The sequence below is a fragment of the Lutjanus erythropterus genome, chromosome 2, assembly GCF_056507025.1.
Source record: "Lutjanus erythropterus isolate fLutEry1 chromosome 2, fLutEry1.hap2, whole genome shotgun sequence".
Taxonomy (NCBI): Eukaryota; Metazoa; Chordata; class Actinopteri; order Lutjaniformes; family Lutjanidae; genus Lutjanus; species Lutjanus erythropterus.
The window spans coordinates 4,539,176-4,563,359 of NC_139318.1; the positions used below are offsets into that span (position 1 = coordinate 4,539,176).

A 24,184-nucleotide genomic window follows, 5' to 3' on the forward strand; every position below is an offset into this window, starting at 1 on the left:
TTGATTCAATCATTTCTCTTCAGATGTTAACACTGTGTAAGCACAGTAACTTTTCTGAGTACAATGTTCCTATTGATTTTACACTCAACCTTCCTCACAACTTAGAGGCAAAGAATCCCATAATCAATACATTGAATATTCATCAGAACTGTTCATCTTCCACAGGTGCCTGAATGAACTGATCCTCTAACCACTTCAGACAGTGTTCAGAGCCTCCTGACTTCATAAAAAGGTTTGATGCTGTGTGTCACAGGGCATGTTTTATGGTGTGGCTACCTTTTATTAACAAGTGACTACGGCAGAAACCTGTTGCTCAGGATGGAGATGTCACAATGCATATCCACGGCACCGACTACATTTAAAGGGACAGTTCATCCTAAAATTTTAAAAATACATACATTTCTCCTGGCCTGTAGTGCTGTTTATCCCTCTAGATTTTTTCGGTGTGAGTTGTAGAGTTTTGGAGATATCAGCTGCAGAGACGTCTGCCTTCTCTCCAATATAAGGGACCAGGATAGCACTTAACTTGTGGTGCTCAGAGCACCAAAAAAATACATTTGAAAAATTCAACAGCAGTATCTCTTTCCAGAAATCCTGACATAGTTACTCAAGATAATCCACAGACCTCATTGTGAGCCATTTCATGCAAGAACTATTTTCTCTCTTTTAGAAAGAGGTGTTGCTGTAGAGTTTGTGAAATGTACAAAACAGTATACATGCATTAAATGACCAGAATTCCAGAGGCACTTTGCTAACTACATCAAGCTAGCACTACCAGGCTGGTAACAGTGGGGGGCTGGTGTGCATTTTGTCCTCAGGTTCTCCGTGAGATCCAGCCCTAATTCCTCTGCAGCTACACCCTCTTATCCAAATATGGTCACTTTATAATGCTGATATGGCCATGGTGCTAAACTCAAGGTTTCAAAACAGTACTCCACAAAGCAAGAGGTGATGTCACGATGGTAAGAACCACTTCTTTTATATTGTCGATGAGAATAAGGTGAGTTGCATTGTGGGTAAGATAAGCACTAGGTTTTGACAAGAAGAAGAATGCATCAATTAAAAAAGACAATCACTACTGTGACATTGATATGAATCTATATAAATATATGTATGGATATATATAAATATATATATATACATAATTTATATATATATAAAAATATATATAAATATATGTATGTATATATATATATATATATATATATATATATATATATATATATATATATATATGCTTGATATATTTGATGCTCTTAAACATCAGTATCAGCTCCTCAGAGAATACTTTCCTGATTCAGCTTGTTTTCTCATGGACGGGAGAATAACAAGCGTTGTCTGTTTGTTTCACAATAAGATTTGCCACCACCATCGTCATCAACAATACCAATAGTCCTGTAACAAAACTTATGTTATGGAAATATTTATGGAAAATATGTTTTCATACACTCAGTGCAAATGTAAAGATCCTCCTGTGCCTTTTTTAAGACATATAAAATACTTTTTTGAATAATAATTTGTTTGTGATATCTTTTTGTCTTCACAGAAAATTTGAAAAGATTTCTTAAAACCATTTACGCCCCTCTCTTTGGAAAATCTGGATTCAATGAATAAGCAAATAAGTGCAGGATGTAACACGTGTCTGCTGAAAAAAGGTTAAATTCACCTTGTAGATTCACATCTACAACTGGGAAACTTTCCCTCTTGATGAATGTAAAAACACACTGCATCATTCTGCACAGTGATGCTCAAACATCCAGGTGAGGTAACAACAGAGAAGATAAAGTTCTGACTGCATGAAGTCATCTGCTCAATATTTTTGTATCCATGGTAATATGATAAACCAATACAATCTAATTATATTCCATGGCTGAATGTTTTCCTTTTATTACATTATATCAGTCTTTCTTGAACAGACCTTTACAGACCACTGTGAAGATCTGAGTGTCTGTTCTAAAGATTTGCCAAAGTGAAATGCTGGTTTTGTCTTGGTTAAGAACAGACATGCTTGCAAATATTTTTTTAATGTCGTTAGCCAAAGATCATTATTTTTATTCTATAAGTTAACAAAGTTTGTTTTCCCTTGATAATAGGTTAATAATTTTGTCATCTCAAGGTAACAAAGCTCATTTTCTTGTGATATCAGGTTAATTATTGTTATTTTGAGATAACAAAGCTAATTTTCTCTTGATAATGGGATAATTATTTATTATCTAGGGATAACAAAGCTTGTTTTTGTCATTATTATGTGTTGATTATTTCGTTATTTTAGGATGACAAAGCTCTTTTTTCATGTGATAAACCCAAGTATATGAAACACTCTAAGGGGGTCTGAGATACAAAATGACAACAAAGAGGCATAATGTCCACAAAGGGACACTAAATCACCACAAAGACGATTCATAATTTCCAGTCATGTTTTAATTAAAAAAAAAAAAAAGTTAAATTCTCTGATTTCAGCCTCTGAAATGTGAATATTTTCTGGTTTCTTTACTCCTTTCTGACAGTAAACTGAATATTGTGGTGGCATGGACAAAACCAGACATTTGAGGACATCATCTCAAACTGTCTGATATTTAATGGAACAAACAACTGATCAATTACTTAAGAAAATAATCAATTGATTAAATGATGATGTAGCCCTAAAAGTAATCAAGTTATATTACTTTAATATTGTGATACTTGGATTATGCTACAGGTAATCAGTAACTGTATTAGAATATTTTTTTAAAGCAACCATCCCAACCTTGACTGCCAATATCTACAAAACTCTGCAGCTCACACCAAAACTGTCTAGACGGATATAACGCACTACAGGCCATTGGGGAAAAAAATACGTCAAAACACGTTTTAATTCTGGGGTGAACTGTCCCTTTAACAAAGACTGGAGAATAGTGTGTAACGATCAACTTGGGAAATGGGGAATTATGGCGCACAGGAGGTGAAAAATATATTAGAAGTTACTGGCCAAGGATAAGTTAACATCTATGGATAATATGTCACATGAAATACAGCTCTGTCTGCAGCACTGGAGAGATTGTTTGAGTAAACAAACTGTGGCTGCTGACAGTCCAAAACATCAGACCCTCGTTCTGATCAACAACAAACGTCATTTAAAGAGGGGGACATGGCTGTCACGTGGGCATGACAGCTTCCTGTTTACCGCCTGTTGTACCTTCAGACTGTAGTACAGCGATTGCAACACCACTCTGTACTGCTGGGGCTTCCATCTATAACAACATATGCAGCACTGAGATCCTGCAGCCACAGGATCGACCGCTCTCTAACTTTAATTCGTTTATCATCATGGTCGCGGTTACTAAGGAGACATGAATACGTGACATTGAGGGAACGTGAACAGGCCGGGGAGGATCCTGGAGATTTCCTGACTCCAGCTGTCCGGGGTTAGCTAGGTGTTGCTGGGAGTCGGCCATTACTTCATCAGATGTCACAAACAAAACAGTGGTAATGAGGAGGACTACACAGGTCTGAAATAGTCTCGAATGAGTATACGAGGGTTTTGAGTTAGTGGAAACGACTAACAACCTGTGCTACGTCTGTGAAGCTGGACTAGCCTGTTAGCTTGTCGTGCTAACTCCGCTAGCAGCAGCAGCCGTGCCGCGGTGTGAGTGGCTGGCTCTGCGGGCTGGCTACACGCTTGTGTTCGGAGAGTGGAGCCGCCCGCCGGTGCCCTGAATTCAGGAAGACTCCCCGGCTCCGGCCCCCTCAAGCGGGCAGTCAGGAAGAAGCTGGCCGGTAAGGGATGGCCTGGTCGGTCTTCCCGTTCCAGAGGACAAGGCTCCGCGGTGTTTGAAGGAGGTCGAGTTCGGCTAGAGGCCACCACCGCGGGTCGCGGCGCTATGATGGCCGCCTCCCCCTCCGCGGCTGGCGGCTTCACGGCCGCCGGTCTGTCGGTCAGAAAGAGCGAGGAAATAGCGGATTTGATAGATTTGTTTTCCAAGATGCAGTACAGAGCGAAAGAAGTCACTCCTCGGGTAAGTTTCGGACTCAACGTTAGATTGACAACCTGTCATTTTCTTTTGCGTAAATGCTAAGCCGAACTCCCTTGCAGAATCAAGGAAATTAAAGTGATCTTGTACATCGTCAAAACAACATATACAGTATGTAGTGATATATGACTTATAAACAAATTTAAGGAAACTCTGCCCAATTCGGCATATGTGTGATCCAACAAACTGCATTTAATTTCCACAAATTTACAATGTTTTGATGCATAGACACGGCGCCCTGTCCTGGGTAGAAAGCTGCGTTTCATAATCTGAACTCCCTTGCAGAATCAAGGAAGTTAAAGTGACCTTGTTCATCAGCAAAGCAACATGTACTGCTTGTAGTGATATATGACTTATAAAGAAACTTGAGGAACCGCTGTCCAGTTCGGCATACATCTGATTCACCAAACTACACGTACTTTACATACATTTGAAGTATTTTAGGCATTGACTCAGCTCTGTCCTTGGTAGAAAGCTGCGAGTTTTAAGCCGAACTCCCTTGCAGAATGAAGAAAAGTAAAGTGTCTTTGTACATCAGCAAAACAACATATATTAGGTAGTGCTATATGACTTATAAATAAACTTAAGGAACCGCTTCCCTGTTCGGCATATATGTCAATCACCAAACTGCACTTTTCCCCATAAATTTACAGTGTTTTATGCAGAGACAGTTTTCTACCCAGGGCTCAAACTTGTCACCAGCCGTCAGCCAAATACTGGTAAAGTATGTAGCTGACTAGTAGATTTGCTTCACTCATCAGCCAAAAAAAACAACCAAAGGTTATTTATTGAGTGGCTGCTAAAAATAGAAAAATACACTAGTTAAGGGATGTAACAATATATTGAATATCATGGTATTACAATACCCCCTCAAAAAAGAACTGCTACATTGTTTTTGTTTTTTGTTTTTGCATATGCAGCACATAAATAACTCATAAAACATAACATAAAATATTTATTGCTAAAATAAATTCATGTCAATTTTTTGCACATCCATGCATCATGGCTTGCCACTTTTATTTTATTTTTATTAACAAATGAAAGCAGAAGTTTTTAAAGTTGAAATGAAACATGTTTTACACATCAGATTTTTCAAATTGTCATTTTTCTTATGTTTTTTAATCTCGTGATAACTATCATGGACTTGTTGTCATGGTATTATCATACCTTTAGTTTTTGTTATTATTATATCTCTAGAGTTCATTTTGCACCCTGTTTCTACCTCAGACTGTGAGGTATTTTGATGCATGTTTGTGTTGCTGGTGTAACCCCTCTTATTTATTCGTGGCCTTTATTCATATCTGAAAGGGATGACATTGGCATTGATGAGTATATTCGATTTTTGCCCAATTGAATACTGATTTCCATACATTCAGAGCAGTTTTCGTGTTACATGGTATCATTGATATATTAAAGGTCCATCCACAAAAAAATAAATAAATTAATTGTTTTTGAATGAAAATTAGTAGAGCCAGACAGATATATTGGTCAGCTGATATTATCTGATGATATTGGCCTAGCACAGTTATATGGGTCTATATTGATATTGCTGTATATGTTGTCCGATATTTATTTATTTATTATTTATTTTTTAAGAACATATAGCAGATTCTTTGTACGTAAAAAAAAATGTTTGTTTTATTGGCAGCCTCTTTCTTAATTCAAGTACCTCTATTTTGTTGTTTTTGTTTTAGATTTGTAGTGATTTACAATTATTAACAGTACCAGTGAAAATGTACTGTTTTGGTGTTCTGGTGTCATGTTGGATTTTATACATATATAAAGAGTAGCAGCCGACATATACATTTTAGAATTTCCTTTTTACTTTCTAATGCCAGCATCTGTGCCAAAAATCCAGCATCGATCGAGCTATAAAAATTAGTCATTCAAGAGCAGACAACTATTGAGTAAAACTGCCTTCTATCAGGCAAATGCATGCTTACAGTACAGCAATCTTCTAATTATTATGATCCTGAATGCCACACATGGTGACTTGAACGGTGTTAATCCTTTCACACTTTACACATAGTAACATATTGAATGTGAGTGACATTCATTTAGCTGGTCCCATTTAGATGGGAGTTTACCACCATCTGTGACAGAACATCTAGATCTGCATGTACAGTATGTATTATTTATTTTTGGGGACATTAGTAGATTCATTACTATCCACGTGGTCATTGTAATAAATAAGTCATCAAGCTACCAGTATAGAGGTAACCTTGATTTTGAATCCTACCTCATTTATGTTTGTGGATATACCTTCCATATAAATTCCTAGATATTTGTGACTGGTGTCAAATACAGTAATATCAACTACAGCGTTGAATCTGGATCTTGCTATACCCATTTTAATTACTGATTTATTTTGCTGTAAAATGACCTATTACTAAGTTCTGTAACTTTAAAACTTTTCTGCAACTTTAATAACTTTTGTCTTTGTTTATTTTCAGGTGGAGGCGATAGAGAAGCGTTGTCTGGAGTTATTTGCCAGAGATTACAAGTATAGTATCATCCACAACTCCAACGGAGAAGTGTGCGGCCATTACCCACGGCAGATTGTTTTCCTGGAGTATGAATGCACAGACGTCGAGAGAGACAGGTACCTCTCCACTGCTCAGACAGTACATCATTTTCAGATGCAAAGTCCAGTCCACTCAGTTACCAATTACCCCTGTGTTTGTTTGTATCACCGTATAATCATGCACACCTTACTGTGGTGCAGGGAGCAAAGTTCTCCGTCTCCAGCCCCTCTGATCGCATCACAGCAGCAGGAGGGTAAAGTGACTGTTCTGTCACATGAGGTCACGTTGGAGCTGGAAACTTGAGTGATTCAATAAACCCTTATTTCTCACTGATGATTAATGTAGCTGAACTGTTTTCCACTGTAGTGCTGGGAATAAAAGACGTGATTTACCATAGGAGGCTTTCATATACTTTATTGAAGAAGCCTACTTGTCTGGCAAGTTCCCCGTGTGCACAGAGGACGTTTCCTCCCTGCATAGTGCTTCATCGTCATAGTCTGTGCTGCCGTTTCCCACGATGCGAAGTAATAAACTGGGAAATAACATTTCAATTATTTACAGCCACACCAGAGTTGAGGTTAATTGAAAAAAATGTGAACAATGAATATGAGTGGTTTCTAGGCAGTATCATTTGTGCTGACACAGTGTATGTAGTTGTGTTGAAACAATTTGCCAGCCTATAAGTTGATTTAATTGACAACAATAAGTCATTAACTAAGACGAAACATCAGACATGCACTGCTTCTAGCCAGTAGTGGGTAGTGAGACTCTATTTGTCTTATTCAGTGAATTAGATGCCTGAAAAATCCCGATTCTAAGTGAGCCTGTGTACACCTGGTATTAACTTGTGTCTTGGATGATCCAATCACAAGTGGACAGCTCACACACTCACACTCACTTCACACGTGCTGTTAAAATGCATCTCCAGATGCATATGGTTTAAAAGCCATATTGTGATTATTCTGACTGAAATTGTGATGTGTGATATGAGTAGTGGGAATGATAATTTTTGCATCACATTTTTTATTTTCACTGCAAAGAAAAATATAAAAAATTGTGATGATGTGACATTTGTTTTCTTACATCTGAAGAATAAAATTTTTAGGCCAAGGCATCTCTGCAGCACTGCAGTACTTGATTATGCCAGTGTTTTGTCATACATTTTCCTTTACCAAAAAATTGCAGCTTCTGCAATTTGGATATTGCACATGGCCATATTGCAATTTTGATGTTGCGATTAATTGTGCAGCATTAATAAACAGGTAGCTACATCATTTCCATTTGCAAAGGTGAATGAATTGTTGTTTTTAAGTGGTGGCTGAACAGTATTAGCCAGCGTGCTGGACAAATAATGTGTTTAACTCAAAGAAAAAATAACTTCATGTATAACATTTGCCGAATTTTCAAGAAGGCTAAAATAATTAAAAAATTGTCTTAGACAGGGTCTCACGAAATATATAAAGTTTCTGATAACTCAACAACGATTTTTAAACAGAGTTCAGAGACTTTCTCTGTTATGTTTACTATCAATAAAAAAAATTTCCTCTATCATAAATTTAGTATAAATGGTGAAATCAGTTCAGTGTTCAAACATCAAGCTGCTAAACGCTGCTAGATTTACACACTTCAAACATGGAGTAGCTACCAGCACAGAGATGTGACAACAAACTGATTTAATGTTTTTTTTTTTTTTTTTTTTACAAGGAAAGAAACAACTCAATGTTTTGCTTCTAACTCCAATTTTAGACTTTTAACTAACTTTATGAAATTTCTCATCACGCACCAACTGTTGCTTACTGTTTCCAGTGATGGTGAGAACAGTTAAAACAGACAGTGTGTTCACAAACATCTGCTGCTTATCTTGGCAGGTAAGAGAGCTCAAACACAATTTGCATCACAGTGTACCAAATTAATTACGCACAGGACATCAGTTGAGTTGGTGGTCTTTTAATTTTTCGCCCAGGACACATTTGTGCACATGCTGCTGCTGACCACCTCCTAATGTGGTCTGAGCGATCAGGTGTCAGTGTGTCCTCAACACATCTTAGGTGCATTCACATGATACCATCTGTGATTGGATCACGCAGGATACGTGTTAATACCAGGTGTAAACACGGCTATCTGCAAACAAATCTGATGCAAACAATTTGTTGATTATTTAATTAATAAATAATTGATAGCTGATTAATTGCTTCAGTCATTTTTCAGTAAAAATTTTCTTTGCTTTCAGCTTCACAAACGTATAGTGTGTGATGGACTGTATTTATGTCGATCCAGTCAGACTACGTCCCGACCACGAAATAATGATCACTGGGGCTGTCTGTCCCACTCCTCATCAGATGTTTTGTTGGTAATGTTTTTGTTGTTTGCCAACTGAACAGCTGGAAAAGAAGAAGAGATATAGCCGTTTTCATGTTTAGGTGTTTCTCTGCAGACAGACATCTTAACAAAAATAACCTAGAGACACTAATGCGGACGCAAACTGTTTTCACGTGAAACAGCGTTTTACAGCGTTTTACAATTTAGGCAGCTTAATTTAGACATAGTCTCACAGAAAGCCCCTCTTTGGGTATTGTCAGTTCACTTTTGATCACATTAGATGTTCATGAGGCTGTTTGAATGTACACTGTAACGTATTTAACCTTAGTTATAGTGTTTGTGTTTTCATGGCCAGAATAGCTGCTGGCAGTAAAGATATATTGGTTAATGTAATGAGATAGTCAATGCATGTTGAGTCTTCCTGAATGTCCCAACTGTAACTAAAATCTCAGAGGATCAGAACAATTGATTATGTGGAGGTGTCAGCAGTTAGCTTGTTTCAGATGACTCCACAGTGTTTAGTTCTGATGTCAAGTGCTGTATAATTGCATTTTCTGTAGAACGTGCTAAATCGGATTGAAATGATGAAGAAGACCGGCTGATGGATGACATGTGGTCATGTGTGTCTGTGTGTGCGTGCAGGTTTGAGAGCACAGTGCAGATCAGTAAGCTGCAGGACCTGGTGAACCGGAGCAAGCTGGCTCGCTGCAGAGGGAGGTTCGTCTGTCCCGTCATCCTCTACAACGGCAAGGTACTGCTGCTCAGACTCTGCTCGTAGTTTAGTATCACTTATGTTCAATGAGTACATGTGAGTACAAATGTTCTTACTGTGTTCACAAAATAAGTTCTCATGCAAAATCGCCGTCTGATTCATGAAACCAGATAAGTTTGTTCCTACCACCGTGTGTATGTGAATGAGAACCATTCTAAACTGACTTGTACCTGCCTGCTATCTGCATACGGACACACCCCCTTTTCTCTGTTTAAGGAAATATGTTTGCATAGGAAAGTATCATAGAGGAAGCAGAGAAATCCCAACTTCACACTCAGGCAGAATCAGGCGTTGCTGCAGTGTGTGGGGCTGTTTACTTGTGTTTAGAACTTAACCACTGTGAAACAATCAGGATATAATGTTTTACTTCTCTGATTTACATGCTTTCAACCTCCACCCATTCAATCTGTACTGCACTGCCCATATCTGAGGAGGAGGACAGAAAAGACACCTTTGCGACTCATAATAATAATAACTCGTTGGGCTGCAATAACCAAAGCGGTGCATGTAGTGTTTTGTCCCAGGAGAAAGGAACTGTGTCTCAGATGAAAAAGAAAGTAAAATTGGTGTGTTAAAAAGAAAAACAGACAAGAAGAAAAGTGAGGAAACAGGTGGAGGAGAAGGAGCATCTGACCTGTTAGTCCAAGATAAGAGTTTTTATTGGAAATATCTACAAGTTGGATGAAAAAAAAAAATGAGGGTGAAAGTGAACAAGAACTTTCACCCAATGATGATGATAATAATAATAAATGATCTAGCACAGTACATTCATAAAATGCAATAAATATGCTGAACATAAAGACAAACAATCATGACATTATTATTATAAAATCCTAAAAACAAGGAAAATAAAATCAAGTATATCAACCATAAAACACTTCTAAGACTTCTATTAAAGCTTTTTCAAATGACTGGGGTTTTGCCATGCTTTATATTTACTTAAAAGGTGTGTTTGAACATTTTCTAAGACATCCGTGTTGTCATCATTTGTGCGTACACATGGTTTAAAGTAGTTCTAAATTTATTTGCAAATTTGAGGTAAGAAAATATTGATGAATCCCAGATTTGTGCCTAAAACATTCACGTGCATGTTTTAAGAACAAATTTGTGTGTAAGCACTGTTCATGAATGAGGCCCATTGTGTTCAAGTCCTCTTTATTTTTCTGGTGTAAATTCTTATATATATTCATATATATATATATATATATATATGTATATATATATATGTATATATGTATATATGTATATATATATATATATATATATATATATATATATATATATATGTATATATGTGTATATATGTGTGTGTGTGTATGTATATATATATGTATACATTTTCAATGCTTTACTTTGTTATCAGACAGCCTTTTTTGATGGGGAATCGCTGGTATACAGGTTCATTATCACTCTGTCCAAATCAACCAGATTCCACTGACAAAATCAGTCATTTGAGATCACCATGTAAGGGGGAGTTGTTGGTCTACCACGGCCTCAGTCTGTTAGTTTGTTTGTGTGATTGTGTGACTGTGTGATGTTTTATACAGAAGTCACACAATAACACAAACTAACAGGTTGGTTTAGAAAGAGCGATATTTAACTCGTATAACAGTGGTTTCCTGTCAGAAAAGGCTTTCTGACAGCAAGGTAAAGTAATGAAAATGTAAGTTTAAGTGGATAAAATATGGTTTACTGGTGATCCCATCCACAGCTGGTACTCCACCATCTCCTGTAGGTAATACACCGACTATCGACTACCTCATTCAACCCTACTTTGAAGTCCCTTTAAAATGCGTAATGTTTGTTCATGCTTTTCTCATGCAACACCAAACCCCAGAAAGGTGTGCCTGATTACAAGAGATGCAAACACATCCTGGAGACGGGTGTCCTAATAACCTTTTGTTCTAAGACAGTAGTTCTTTTTCTGGCATGCACCCCTTCAGAAACCGAAAAAAAAAACTATGAAGTCACACATATTTTTTTAAATGCAGTGTTAATACTGATAGGGGAAGCAATTAACCAAAGAGGAACCGAGCTGAACTTTAGTGAAATAAATGTCAGCATGATGGTATCCATAAAACTTTTCTTTATTTCCCCTCATTAATCATCTTCCTTCAACTTAGTTTCACACCATATTTCCCCCCTGGTCATCCACACTTCAACTGCAGTGTCTTCATGCCCCACAGTTTGAGAACCATTGGTCTAAGACATGTACCATGCAATCATGTACCATGTTCTGCCTTCACTGTAAACAAATAATGATAAAACTACCACCAAAAACGTAATCATTTGAAAAATGAATAGATAGTGCAGATAGCTACAAAGCCTTTGCAAAAACAAATCCATGTGGTTTGGGTTGTATCGCCAAACAACATTTGTGTTGAACACCTGAGATGGTGAGACTTATGCATCACATCAGGGCTGCAGCTAACAGTTATTTTCATAATCGATTAATTATTTTCCCAATTAATAGTCGTGACAAAATGTTGAAAAATGTTCATCAGTGTTTCTCAAAGCCTAAGATGACGTTTTCTTATTTTACTCAAAACTCAAAAATATTCAATTTACTGTCAGAGGGGTGTAAAGAAACCAAAATATATTAACATTTAAGAAGCTGAAATCAGAAAATGTAGGCTTTTTTCCTAAAAATAAAAATAAATCAAACTGATTAATCAATTAAGAGAATAGTTGGGAATTCATTTAATAATTAATTAATCAGTGTAGCTCTTTGTCACATGCACCATATTAGAGCTACAATTTAATTGAGTAATTGACCATTGAACTAATCACCAACTACTTTGATAATTGATTAATTGATTGAGCAACTTTTTAATAAATAAACATTTTAATTAAAAAAATGTCCAAATTTTCTGATTTCATCCTCATAAAAATGTGAATATTTTCTGTTTTTGCTGTCCTCTATGCATTGAAAACAGAATATCTTTGTATTGTGGACAAAAAAGAAGACATGTGAGGGCCTTGTCTTGTTCTTTAAGAAACTCAGAATAACATTTTTGTTTACCTTTTTCTGGACAAAACAACTTATGTTTAATCGATAATGAAAATAATAGTTACCCAGCCCTACATCAAATCACTAAAGACAGAAAGAGTTGCGGGATCTGTAGTTTTCCAACAATGGAGCCTGCATCAAATCTACTGTAAGTCTGATTTGTTTTCTACCTTGTTAAAGAAAATCAGTATGCCTTATCTTTTCCACTCGACATGCATTTTTAGGAATTCTTATAGCAACAAATTCAGCCACATGTTCACTTCCCCTGTGATGCACCTTGCATTATTCACCATGGCACAGATGTTGGGAAGACAACTTCTCTTGATGTGTGTGATAAGATCATCAACACAATCAATACTCATTTAGTTTGACACTGTTTTGAGTTTTCTGTATGTTCAAACCAGACTATGACTACTGATGCAAAAATATGAAATTAAAATAACATCACTTAGTTTTTCCTTCCCCTACAAGTAAACATTATCAACTTCAAATCTTTGTTTGTTATAAAACGGTACTTAAAGACAAAGAGTGCTGCAGCAATGTGTCATCGATTCTTAAAAAGAAATCAGCAGATTTTCTGTGGTTGCCACTACCTCTTTTCTGTATGTTTCGGCCGTGCAGGTGACCAGATTATCACTGGCTGTAACTTCAGGTGCTGGTGCGTGCGGTAAGACGAAACTGATGTACATATGTTTCTTCCTCATTACAGCATATATGCCGGTCGTCCACTCTGGCAGGATGGGGAGAGCTGTACGGACGCACTGGCTACAACTACATCTTCTCAGGTACCACACGCACACACACACGCAAAACTTAAATTTAACCTAAACAGGGGAAGTTGTGGCCAGCTTGTTTTCCATGTGAGGTTTCAGTTCCGTGTGTGTTCTCTGACATGTGAATAGTTGCAGCAGTTGTCACACAGCTGTCAAACTTTTCCTATCAGGACTTAATGTTCCTCTAAATGACCAGAGCTGAGCTTCATTCAGGTCACCTAGTACAACATATAATAATACAACAAGCATGTGTCCATCCAGCACATAATGCAATATGATAAAAATAAACCATATTCATTTCTTCAGCTGGTCTCTCACATTCAGAATTGTAAAACACTGAGATCTGCTTTTGAAAATATTTGCTGCTGTTTAAGCTATACATGATTTATGATAAATGAGCTAAAATATGAAACAATGCTGGTAGGGATCTTAGATTAGGGCTGCAGCTAATGATTATTTTCATTATTGATTTAATGTGCTAACTATTTTTTCAGTTAATGGATTCATCATTTGTTCTATAAAAGAAACCAAATGAAGACAGTGAAAAATGCCACTCACAATATCCTAATGCATGAGGTCACATTATTAAATGTGTTGTTTTGTTCAACCAGCTGTCCAAAACTATTCACCTGACCTGGAAGCATCAAATGTTTGCCTTGACATGATTAATTAGTTATCAGCGGTTGTTCTGGTAGGCTCTGATTGTCTGACCACTCATGTTATTGAGTGTTTGAGGTGTTTCTGCGTGGGTTAATTGTTGACATCAGTCTATAATAAACTGGAATTATCCCCTCAGGTTGTATGTGAATGCATTCTGATAGTGGAATTACAAGAAAGGACCAGTCTAGCTGTGCTGGGGAACTTTACCCAGCTTCTTTCAGATGGTTTGATAAAAGTGGTTTCTGAAGCAGCCACACCCGCTGTCTGCAGAAAATGATATGGATCAGTGGTCTGTAACCTTTACACTCAAAAGAGACATTTTTTGGCCAGAAAAAGACAAAAAATCTGCCTGGAGCTTCAACAATTAAATTCTGTACTTTCCTTTGAGAATTTTCTTGTTTTGGATTTGGCATCCATTGCTAGTTAAGGGACTAGCAACTGGCAAAATTTTGAGGAAAAGGTGCTGAGCCATAGGAAAAGGCTATGACACACATACTAGCTGACCAAATGTTAAAACATTTTTTATTATTTGGCATATATACTATATACTGTACCTCTTTACATATGGTAAGAATCACTTTAGGCCTACAAAAATGATAGATAGAAATGAAATGTTAAAAAAATAATATTCTATTCCATATACTTTTTTGTCACTATAAAGGCTGTGGAGCTGCACGTTGCAGAAACCTGGTATATGTGTACTGTAGGTAAAAGGAATAACAAAGGTGTAACAAGGAGTGTTTCTTTACCTTTAGGGTTTCTGTGTTTGAATGGGATTAGAGTTTTAAAGCTTATAGTGGCAGGTGGTGACAGGACCTCTTGCAGTGCCAAAGTTTAGGACAGGAGACAGTTAGTTTAGGAGAACATGCCGCAATGAGCAACCTCATGATTTTTGTTTGTTTCAAAAAGCTTTGAAACTCTGATTCTATTTGGGTTTAAACCAAATTATGTGCCTCTTGAATGCAAGTTGTGTCTGATAAAAGTCTGGAAACCCTAGTTTTAGAGTGATTTACTGATATCACCTTCAGATCCAAAGTCTCTGTGGAACCTGTGGAATTGGCATAACATCTACATTAATAAGCTACTGACAAAGAATACAATGAACCATGAGTTTAAAACACATATGAAACATATTTATTTCATTATAGAAGTACATGACAGCAATGAACAAATTTGCTGAGTGCACTGTTTTAGATTCTCACCACCTCATAACAAACTTGTACTGTCCACCGAAACACTAGAGGGCTTTTAATTTGAAATGGATACTGAAAGTGTTGAGTTTGTATTGACAGCATCATGCTGTAAGTATGTAAGAGGGCAGACGAGCACGGCTCAAAATGAGGCTTCATTCTGAAATATTGTAGCAATGGTCCACGTTTCCCATCATGCCTAGTGCTTGATTGAGTAGTTTGGCTGTTTTATGTTCCAAAATGCAAATGTGATTTTTGTTAGTGTTTGCACAATGTCCTGTTTATTTTCATTAGTGAGGTGGCTGTTAGATTGATTCACTTCAGCTGTATTTTGATAAAGTGTTTTAGAGTTCTTGTCACCTGTGTGGAAGGCCATGAAAGGGTTAATGTTGCTGAGAGCTGGTTCCTGTCTCTCGTACTGGACTGCCTGCCACAATACAACTAATTACAAGTATCAAACAGCAGGAATTAGAACTAAATACCAATAAACCTTCTGTATTTGAGGTAAATAAATGCCCCGGGCACTAGTTAAGGAAATTTGGAGTGCATTTTACTGCAGTGCAGGTCTGAAGCAGTGACAATATGTTCCTATCACTCATGTAGTAATTAGGCAGCATCCAGCAGATGAGTGGTCAGAAGGGATACACACCCTCAGTGAGGTCTCTGATGTCTGCAGTACTTCTCCCATGGTCTAAAAACAGGTCTGGTGAACTATTAGCAGATGGAGTTGAGGTGGAGCAGCTTGCAGACGGAGTTCGCTGACTGGACTCTTACATTACTGTCACTCATTTGGCAAATGCCTTTATCCAAAGCACTCACAATAAGTGCATTCAACCTGCATAAGAAGGAGAGTGAGATGTCATCAGAGAGCATCCTCCCAAACAAACAGCTCTCAGTGTGCTGAGTCAAAGCTGCTGCGTCAGCTGCCCCGTCTGAATTTATTGTGACAAACAAATAGTTCTGGGGGTGAGAATCTGCTGAAGATGATTAATAAATTCTAATTGATCACAAGTTGTTTTGATTTACATTTTCACTGTGAAGTTGTTCCCACGCTTGAGTCTGAGGGTGATGTTGTATCAGCAGTTCTTCAGATTTTGGCACATTTTACTTGATTTATTTGTCAGTTTGAAAGTGAAGTGTAATTAGAGACAAGCACTGTTGGTAAGTTGTCAACATCCATCAACTATAAGCAGGAATATTCTTTGTTTGACCTGTATACAGTTCCTGTTCTTGTTATAACAAAAGGATGGATGGATAGATGACATTACATGCTCTTATCAATGGATTTAATGATATTTGTTTCATTTTGTGGAACTCTTTTTTGTAATATGCTCCTCTTTTGTAGGTTTTTTATAGTATGTGATTTGTTCTAGTCTGTTTTCAGTGTGTTTTTATATGTTTGGCTTTTTCAGAAATGCTTTGCTTTGGCACTTTGTACAGTGTTATGTCATGTCAATAAAGCAATTGAATTGAATTGAATTGGCTGGATAGATGAATAGATAAATAAAAATTCTCATTTGATACAGTTCAACAATAAAGAAGTACTTCACATTTAAACACCCCAGTTTGTTGTCCCAACATTGCCACCACTTTTTGGAGATGCTGTGACATTTTAGCAACATCATAGAAAGAACAGACAACTTCATGCAGAGGACGTTGACCACATATTGCAAAATCACCATTATCTTGTAGAATTTTAACTACATAAGCACAACAAAAATATTGGCAACGTTGTAACTGTAATTAAGTAAGTAACATGGTTCCACCATCACAAGTGATACGTCACAATTGCAATGTTGCAGGGACATACTGTGTTTGTAGGGATAACATAAATTCTCAAATAGTGGTGGCTGGAAGATATTTTGACCAAATACCTCAATATTGATATTACAAATAAGAATTCATTCATTCATTCGTTGTCTGTAACCGCTTATCCTTGACGGCTGGAGCCTATCCCAGCTGACATTGGGTGAGAGGCGGGGTACACCGTGGACATGTTGTTGACAGTATGTTGAAATACTTAAATATGTTTTTTGTTCATGCCAATAAAGTTATTTGAATTTGATATTGTGACAATATTGTAGGGATGATTGCTGCTTTCACGAAATATTAACACAGTAAGATCTTTGATAAATGATAATTAGTTTTGTGGATATAAAGACTCTTTGGTTAAAATCAAATTATAGAACAGTTAGAGCAGTGTGTAAGTTCAGAAAGTGACATCACTTTACTGCAAAACCAGAAAAAGACAGCAATTACGCCATATCATGATATAACGATATACAAAGTCTAAGATGATATCCTGTCTTTTATCTGGATGTACATATATCTGTATATCTACCTTAAAACTGACCTGGTAGATTGGTTATGAAAGGCTATAATTAGTACTGAACTTGTGTCAACAAGATCAGCTGGTATTTTACATTACAGTAATTATAAGTTTGAGTTCTTGTCATTAGCTTCTCTTAAAGTGAAGATGTTAACCTTGTACGATTGTGTTTTTCTCAGGGGGCAGTGATGACACGTGGACAGAGTCTGAGGAGGTTCCAGAGGATGACAGTGCGGTTAGGTAATCAAATCATTTTAACTCAGTTAGACTACAATGAACATCAGACACTGGTTAAAATATTTTACCGACCGCAAGACAGCTTTTAAACTCCTCATCAAAGTAAAACATCTGACCAAGGAAAGTCTATTTTTCTGCCAGTTTTTCCTTGATGTAATTTTCTTCCTTCTCTCTTCTTCCATCACACTGTTTGCCTCTCCCTCCTCCCCTCTCTTCCCTCCTCCTCAGGAACGGGGACTCCCAGCTCTTTGACAAGGTCCGAGGTCACGACATTAAGCTGCTACGTTACCTCTCGGTTCGCTACATCTGTGACCTGATGGTGGAGAACAAGAAGGTTAAGTTTGGCCTAAAGTAAGGAACAGAACGGACTAGTTCATCCACACTCTGGCTGTTATTTAGGTCACTGTTTCCTCTGGACTTAGTGGGGAGAAACTTTATGGGAGGCATCTTAATATTGACTCAGTGTATTTGGCTTCAGATGCAGATTCTGCCATGATCTGAGTTAGGAGACTGGGTGTGTGCATTGTGCTTGTGATTATGTCCCAGCTGGGGAGGCTGGAGATTTAGTCACATTTTTTCTTGGTAATTGTTGTCACATCATTCTTGGTATTTTAGGGGCTAATCCACTGTAGTTGTTAGTGACTGGAACAGATGGTACTTTTGCTGTTTTGGGGTATATTTATAACTTAATATAACAGATAACAGATGTTTGAAAATACCCCAGGAGAAACTAAAGACGGATGTGAAAAATGGAATTGAACAAAGTTTATGTAGAAAGGCAGGAAATGGGCAGTGATCTATTATACGATATAGCAGTAGTTTAAAGCATAGCTTCATTAGTTTTCAACCTGAACCCTATTTTTCCATGTTTTTGTGTCTAATTGACTAATGGGTAGAAAAGGTTTTGAATTAGCTCCAGAAGGGAGTGAGACCACTGCAGCCATCAGCCATGAAACCGCTTCCTTGCGCATCATCAAAGTGTGTCCCTAAAAGTGCTTGTTTGTTCCACTGACAGACTGTTATTTTAAGGGTCTGACAACATAAATAGCACTTTGTGTTAAGAGTAAGATCATTTTTGTTTAACCAGAAACAGCCGATTTGTCACTCTGTTCAAAGCCACCAGACTCCAGTAATAGAAATAGTGATTTTGTCATTGTTAAGTTTGTCAATCAAACTTATCAGAAACAAAATAAAACTTGCCAAAACCATCTTGGTTTGTCTTTCCACTTTCGCAACAATCATCAGTTCTGGTTTGGTTGAGATAAAAACTTAATTCACCGAGGTAGATGTGAAAATATTCCTGCTCTGTATGTTTTCCTGCCTGCTGCTTCTCTGATCTCTGACCTCCCTCTGGCTAATCTCCTGATATCTTCACATCTGAATTAAGTTTTTTTTTCAACCAAACCAGAGTTGGTGATTGTTTGAACAGTGGAAAGATGAACCAAGACTGTTTTGTTGACTTTTATTTTGTTTCTGTTGAGTTTGAATGAAGATGACAATAATAAAATGACTGTTTATGTAAATGGAGTCTGGTGGCATTGAAAAGAGCGATAAAATTAGCTGTTTCTGCTTGAACGAAAAGTATCTTACTCTTAACAGAAAGGTCTATCTCCGTAGGGGTCCTCAGACACAATAACAGACAATCTGAGCCTGTCAGCGGCAAAACAAGCACTTCAAGTGGATGCCCTTTGATGGTCACAGTTGCCCACTGGATTACATTGCATCCCCATCTTCCTCAACACTGGACAAGTTTGAAAATTTGTTTTCCTCATTAGTCACTTAGACAGAGAGACATAGGAAAATAAGTTCCAGGTTGAAAAATACCAAAGTTACCTTTTAAAGATGGATTTTTTCATGAATAACTTCAATATACTGTACAATATATTCTGAATTACAAGAACACACTTACAATTAAGGGTGAGTTGCAGACAGTGTTTCACAAAATGCAAAATAAAGCCTCAGTACCAGCAGAATCTTTTTGCATGTCATGAAATATAACTGATACTGCTACGGCTGTAATAAACCACTTTGGCCAGTAAAGGGGCGCGCTCTTCTGTAAGAATGTTGTGTATTAAGATACTGTACTGCAGTTATGTGTATGTGCCTGTGAATGCTCACAGTGTATCTCATCTGACTCTTTGTGTGTTTTTTTATCTCTGCAGTGTGACATCCTCTGAGAAGGCAGACAAGGCCCAACGCTATGCAGACTTCACTTTGCTCTCTGTGCCTTACCCAGGTAAACTCCTAATGTCGATATTCTCAGTCACTGCACTGGAGCCACAGCAATGAAACTGCCCAGGACAATACTGTTTATCATTAGCTTACTGAAGATAGGCAGGTGTCTGTGTATATGTTGGCAGATAAGTAACAAGAGACTGTGGTACAGAAATACCAGAAACAGTGTCACACTTACATAGCTAGTACACCACAGAGCAATGACGTTTATTTTTACTCGGTACAAAAATGCTCTTCAACACATCGTAATCAGAATTCTTTAAATGCACAAATCAAATCTGTATCATAAAAGTTTTATTGTGTTTGACATTGCATTTATGAAAATCAATAATGCATATGCAGCGTGTCATCACTATAGAATTTAAATAGAGCAAAAGACTTTTGAATGAAACAGGATTTAAAAACATAATCAAACAGTTAAAATGGTAACGTTTTATTTGAAGAGTTTGTACAAGATTGACATGACACCATCATAACCATGACACGACACTTGCAAAGTTGACGTTGAGATGTCTTTGTTACATCCATTGCTTAGGGGAATAATGATACATCCCTAAGCAATACCATTCACTATATTGATCTAGAATCTAGATCGATATATCGAATCAATGTTCAGTGATCCAGTATGATCAATGCAAACTGAAAATATTGATCTTTATCATCATTTTTAAGATGTACCTGGCATGTATGTGTTACAAATGTCTGGAAGAGTTCAGTCAAAAAATGGTCAAATTCTAATTCAGTTGCTTTCTGTGAGTTGACATGATTGTAACTGAATGTGTTCAATGATATAATATAGTCTGATATTGATCACAGGCTCCTCAATTTGATGTAATTGAATCATATTGAGGAAGACTTTGTAATATCAGCAGATATCATATTGTCATCTAAAGAATCAATATGTCATATTGTGAATCGTTTGATTTACACTCCTGGTTTTGCTGTGGTTGAGGTAAAGGGAAATATTCATGACGTCATTATGAAAGCATTTGACAGTGTAATAAAACTTATAATTCTGTCATGAATATTTGCCTTGACCTACATTTATGACTTCTCATAAAGTTATTAAAGTGTCAAGAGAGCAAAGCTTCATGTAATGATAACATAAAGCTAAATTGTTTGTCGCTGCAGTGGCATGTTTATGACAAGTTGTCTTGCTTGATGTGTCCTCTCAAACAATGTCAACTTTACATAAAAAAATAGCGTAACTGACTGAATGACTCTTCATGACAGCAGTAATAAACCCTCAGAAAGGCTCCTTCATGTTCATGACTAGTTAAGACTGTCACATCAAGTCTTATGAACACCCCTTCACACAAAGTGTTTTCATGAAACAGTGTGAAAGTTTTCATAGACCTTAGTGTGTAATTTACCCACAGCTGGACCTCATAGTAGTACATTAGTCACAGTTTATTACCTGTATTTTCAAGAAAACTGAGACATTCAGTTAAAAATCATGAATGTGTGATTTCTTGTCTTTCTTAGGGTGTGAGTTTTTTAAGGACTACAAAGACAGAGACTACACAGCAGAGGGTCTGGTCTTCAACTGGAACCAGGTACAGTATACAGACTGATGTGAGTCTGTTCAGTGTGGGATCGTGCAGAATGTGTCTCTGGTCTATTAATCTGGTGTCTCTGTGTCTCCACTGACAGGACTATGTGGACGCTCCTTTGACAATCCCTGTGTGCTTTACTCAGAACTTGAACATTGACTGGACTCAGTACCAGGTGACCTTCTCTTCTCTTCTCTTCTCTTCTCTTCTCTTCTCTTCTCTTCTCTTCTCTTCTCTTCTCTTCTCTTCTCTTCTCTTCTCTTCTCTTCTCTTCTTGTCTCGTCTTTCTGACTTTTGTCTTCCTTTCTTTACTTTTCTGTTCTGCTCTTCTTTTTTCTTGTCTTCCTCTCCTATTTTCCTTTCTTTCCTTTTCTTTTATTTTCTTCTTTTCATTCTTTTCTAGTCTTAATTTTCTTTTCTTTATGCTGTATCTTTATTACTTTTTTCTTAACTGTTCTGCTCTTCTCTTCATTTATTTCCTTTTTACGTTCTTCTTTTGTGTTGTTTTCTTCTTGTCTTTTTTCTTCTCCTCTTTTCTTTTCTTTTCTTTTCTTGTCTTTTCTTCTTACTGTTCTTTTCATTTTGCCGTATCTCTCTTACATTTGTCTTTTTTCTTAACTTTTCTCCTCTCCTCTCCTCTCCTCTCCTCTCCTCTCCTCTCCTCTCCTCTCCTCTCCTCTCCTCTCCTCTCCTCTCCTCTCCTCTCTCTCGGCTGTGACTCAGTTTTCTCTCTGTTCTATTTGTGGTGTGTCAGTGCCATCTGTTGTCCAACCTGCAAAGTGCTGTGGTCATGATTCATAACCACTTGCACTGCGCACATACAGTCATGGTTACAGTGTGGTTTAAACCTCAGTGAGTCACTCTGTGCTGCCAAACATTGTTCAAACCCACAGAACTTTATTTTAGAATCAAAACTACCAGATATGTCAGGCTGCATTCTTGAGACCTTGGTTTGAATATTTCATTTGGTTAAACAAAAAGCTGGATGAAGCTGATGCAGAATATACTGAGGATGATATTTCTTTAAGGGGAACATTGTCTGGTTTAAGACCTCACTGTGCAACCATTGCTTACATTTCTTTCACATTAACAGTGTGTTTACTTGTGTGTGTGTTGTTCAGTCGTGGGACCTGGTGGAGCAGACCCAGAACTACCTGAAGCTGCTGCTCCACATCATCAACAGTGATGGTAGGTGGTGCTGGTGGTTGTTTTTGAGGGAGGGTGATCAGATAAGCTTTTATTGAGGGCACATGTTAGTTTAGGTTTTTAGTGTTTTATTTATTTATTTATTTATTTTTTTTAGCTTATTCTTTTCTTGTATTGATTATTCATATACCCAATGAAATGTTGAAGTAACATATCTGTGACTTGCAGAGTTTTGGAGATAGAGATGTCTGGCTTCTCTATAATATAATGGGACTTAGTGGAATTCGGCTTGAGGTGCTTAGAGCACCAAAAAAAGTTTTATGATACAGAACAAGTGTCTCTTTGCAAAAGTCTTGGCCCAGTTCCTCAAGATAATCTACAGACCTTGTTGTGAGCAGGTTCATGTAAGAAGTACTTTGGTACACTGGTTTTGAATGTTTTAAAAGATTTTTTTGGTGCTTTGCAAACCATGAGCCAAGTGCCATTTAGTCCCATTATATCTCCAAAACTCTTCTGCTCACACTAAAGCTATCTCGATGGATAAACAGCACTACAGGCCAGAGGAAAATTGTCTCTGCATGAATTTTAGGAGAACTCATCTGCAAATATCCCCTTAAGTTTGTTGTGTTTTTCTGGCGATTGTCACTCCACACAAACCAAAGAAACAAAGGCTCTGACATCAAATGTGAAATTTATACCTATGTCTGTTTTTCTCTTCCTTCCAAGTGTTGACATTTCTGTACATTTTGAGACATGTAGCACATGCTTGTTGTCTTCCTGAATAGATGAGCACTGTCCAGTTGTGTTCATCTAACCTCTGTGCCACACAGTAACTAGTTCTGACTGGATCTTTTTCCAGTTCTTCCCCTTGTCTTTTATTTGTGGATGAAAGTGTCAAATTCATTATAGTTGTTGGCACTGTTAGTTTTTACATAAGTTGTTGTTTTTGATGAAAATTATTCAGCAATAAAATTTTGCCTTCAATGATAGAGAAAAAATTTAAATTGTCTGATCATATTGAATTATTAGAATATTGATTGTTTATTTTATTTAGAACTGCAATGATTAATTGATTTTTAAATTAATTGCCAACTATTTTGTTAATCGATTAATCATTTAAGTCATTTTTTCAAGAAAAGAAATCAGAATTCTCTGATTTCAGCTTCTTAAATGTGAATATTTTCTGGTTTCTTCACTCCTCTCTGACAGTAAAGTCAATATCATTGAATTGTGGACAAAACAAGACACTTGAGGACAGCTTTTTGGTCTTTGTAAGACTTTTGGAAAAAATGATCAACAGATTGATCAATAATGGAAATAATCATTAAAGAAACTTAAGGACCTGAAATGGCATCATGGTTCTATTAAAGACCCATCTGTCCTTTTGCAAATGAGATCTGCTGAGCAGGAAGTCGAGAAGAAAGC

The 24,184-nt window shown here is 37.1% G+C and overlaps 1 protein-coding gene across 1 annotated transcript in view; it reads left to right on the forward strand.

Annotated features, from left to right (window-relative positions):
- Positions 1-3,163: 3,163 nt before the first annotated feature.
- Positions 3,164-24,184, forward strand: part of mtmr14 (myotubularin related protein 14) — a 41,796-nt gene continuing 20,775 nt past the window's right edge. Inside the window, exons 1-10 of the mRNA XM_084726624.1 lie at positions 3,164-3,995; positions 6,464-6,612; positions 9,497-9,605; positions 13,346-13,421; positions 17,768-17,828; positions 18,054-18,176; positions 19,988-20,061; positions 21,546-21,616; positions 21,714-21,788; positions 22,735-22,801. Of these exons, the coding sequence (XP_084582750.1) occupies positions 3,861-3,995; positions 6,464-6,612; positions 9,497-9,605; positions 13,346-13,421; positions 17,768-17,828; positions 18,054-18,176; positions 19,988-20,061; positions 21,546-21,616; positions 21,714-21,788; positions 22,735-22,801 (940 nt within the window). The 5' untranslated portion in view covers positions 3,164-3,860. The remainder of the gene's footprint in view (positions 3,996-6,463; positions 6,613-9,496; positions 9,606-13,345; positions 13,422-17,767; positions 17,829-18,053; positions 18,177-19,987; positions 20,062-21,545; positions 21,617-21,713; positions 21,789-22,734; positions 22,802-24,184) is intronic.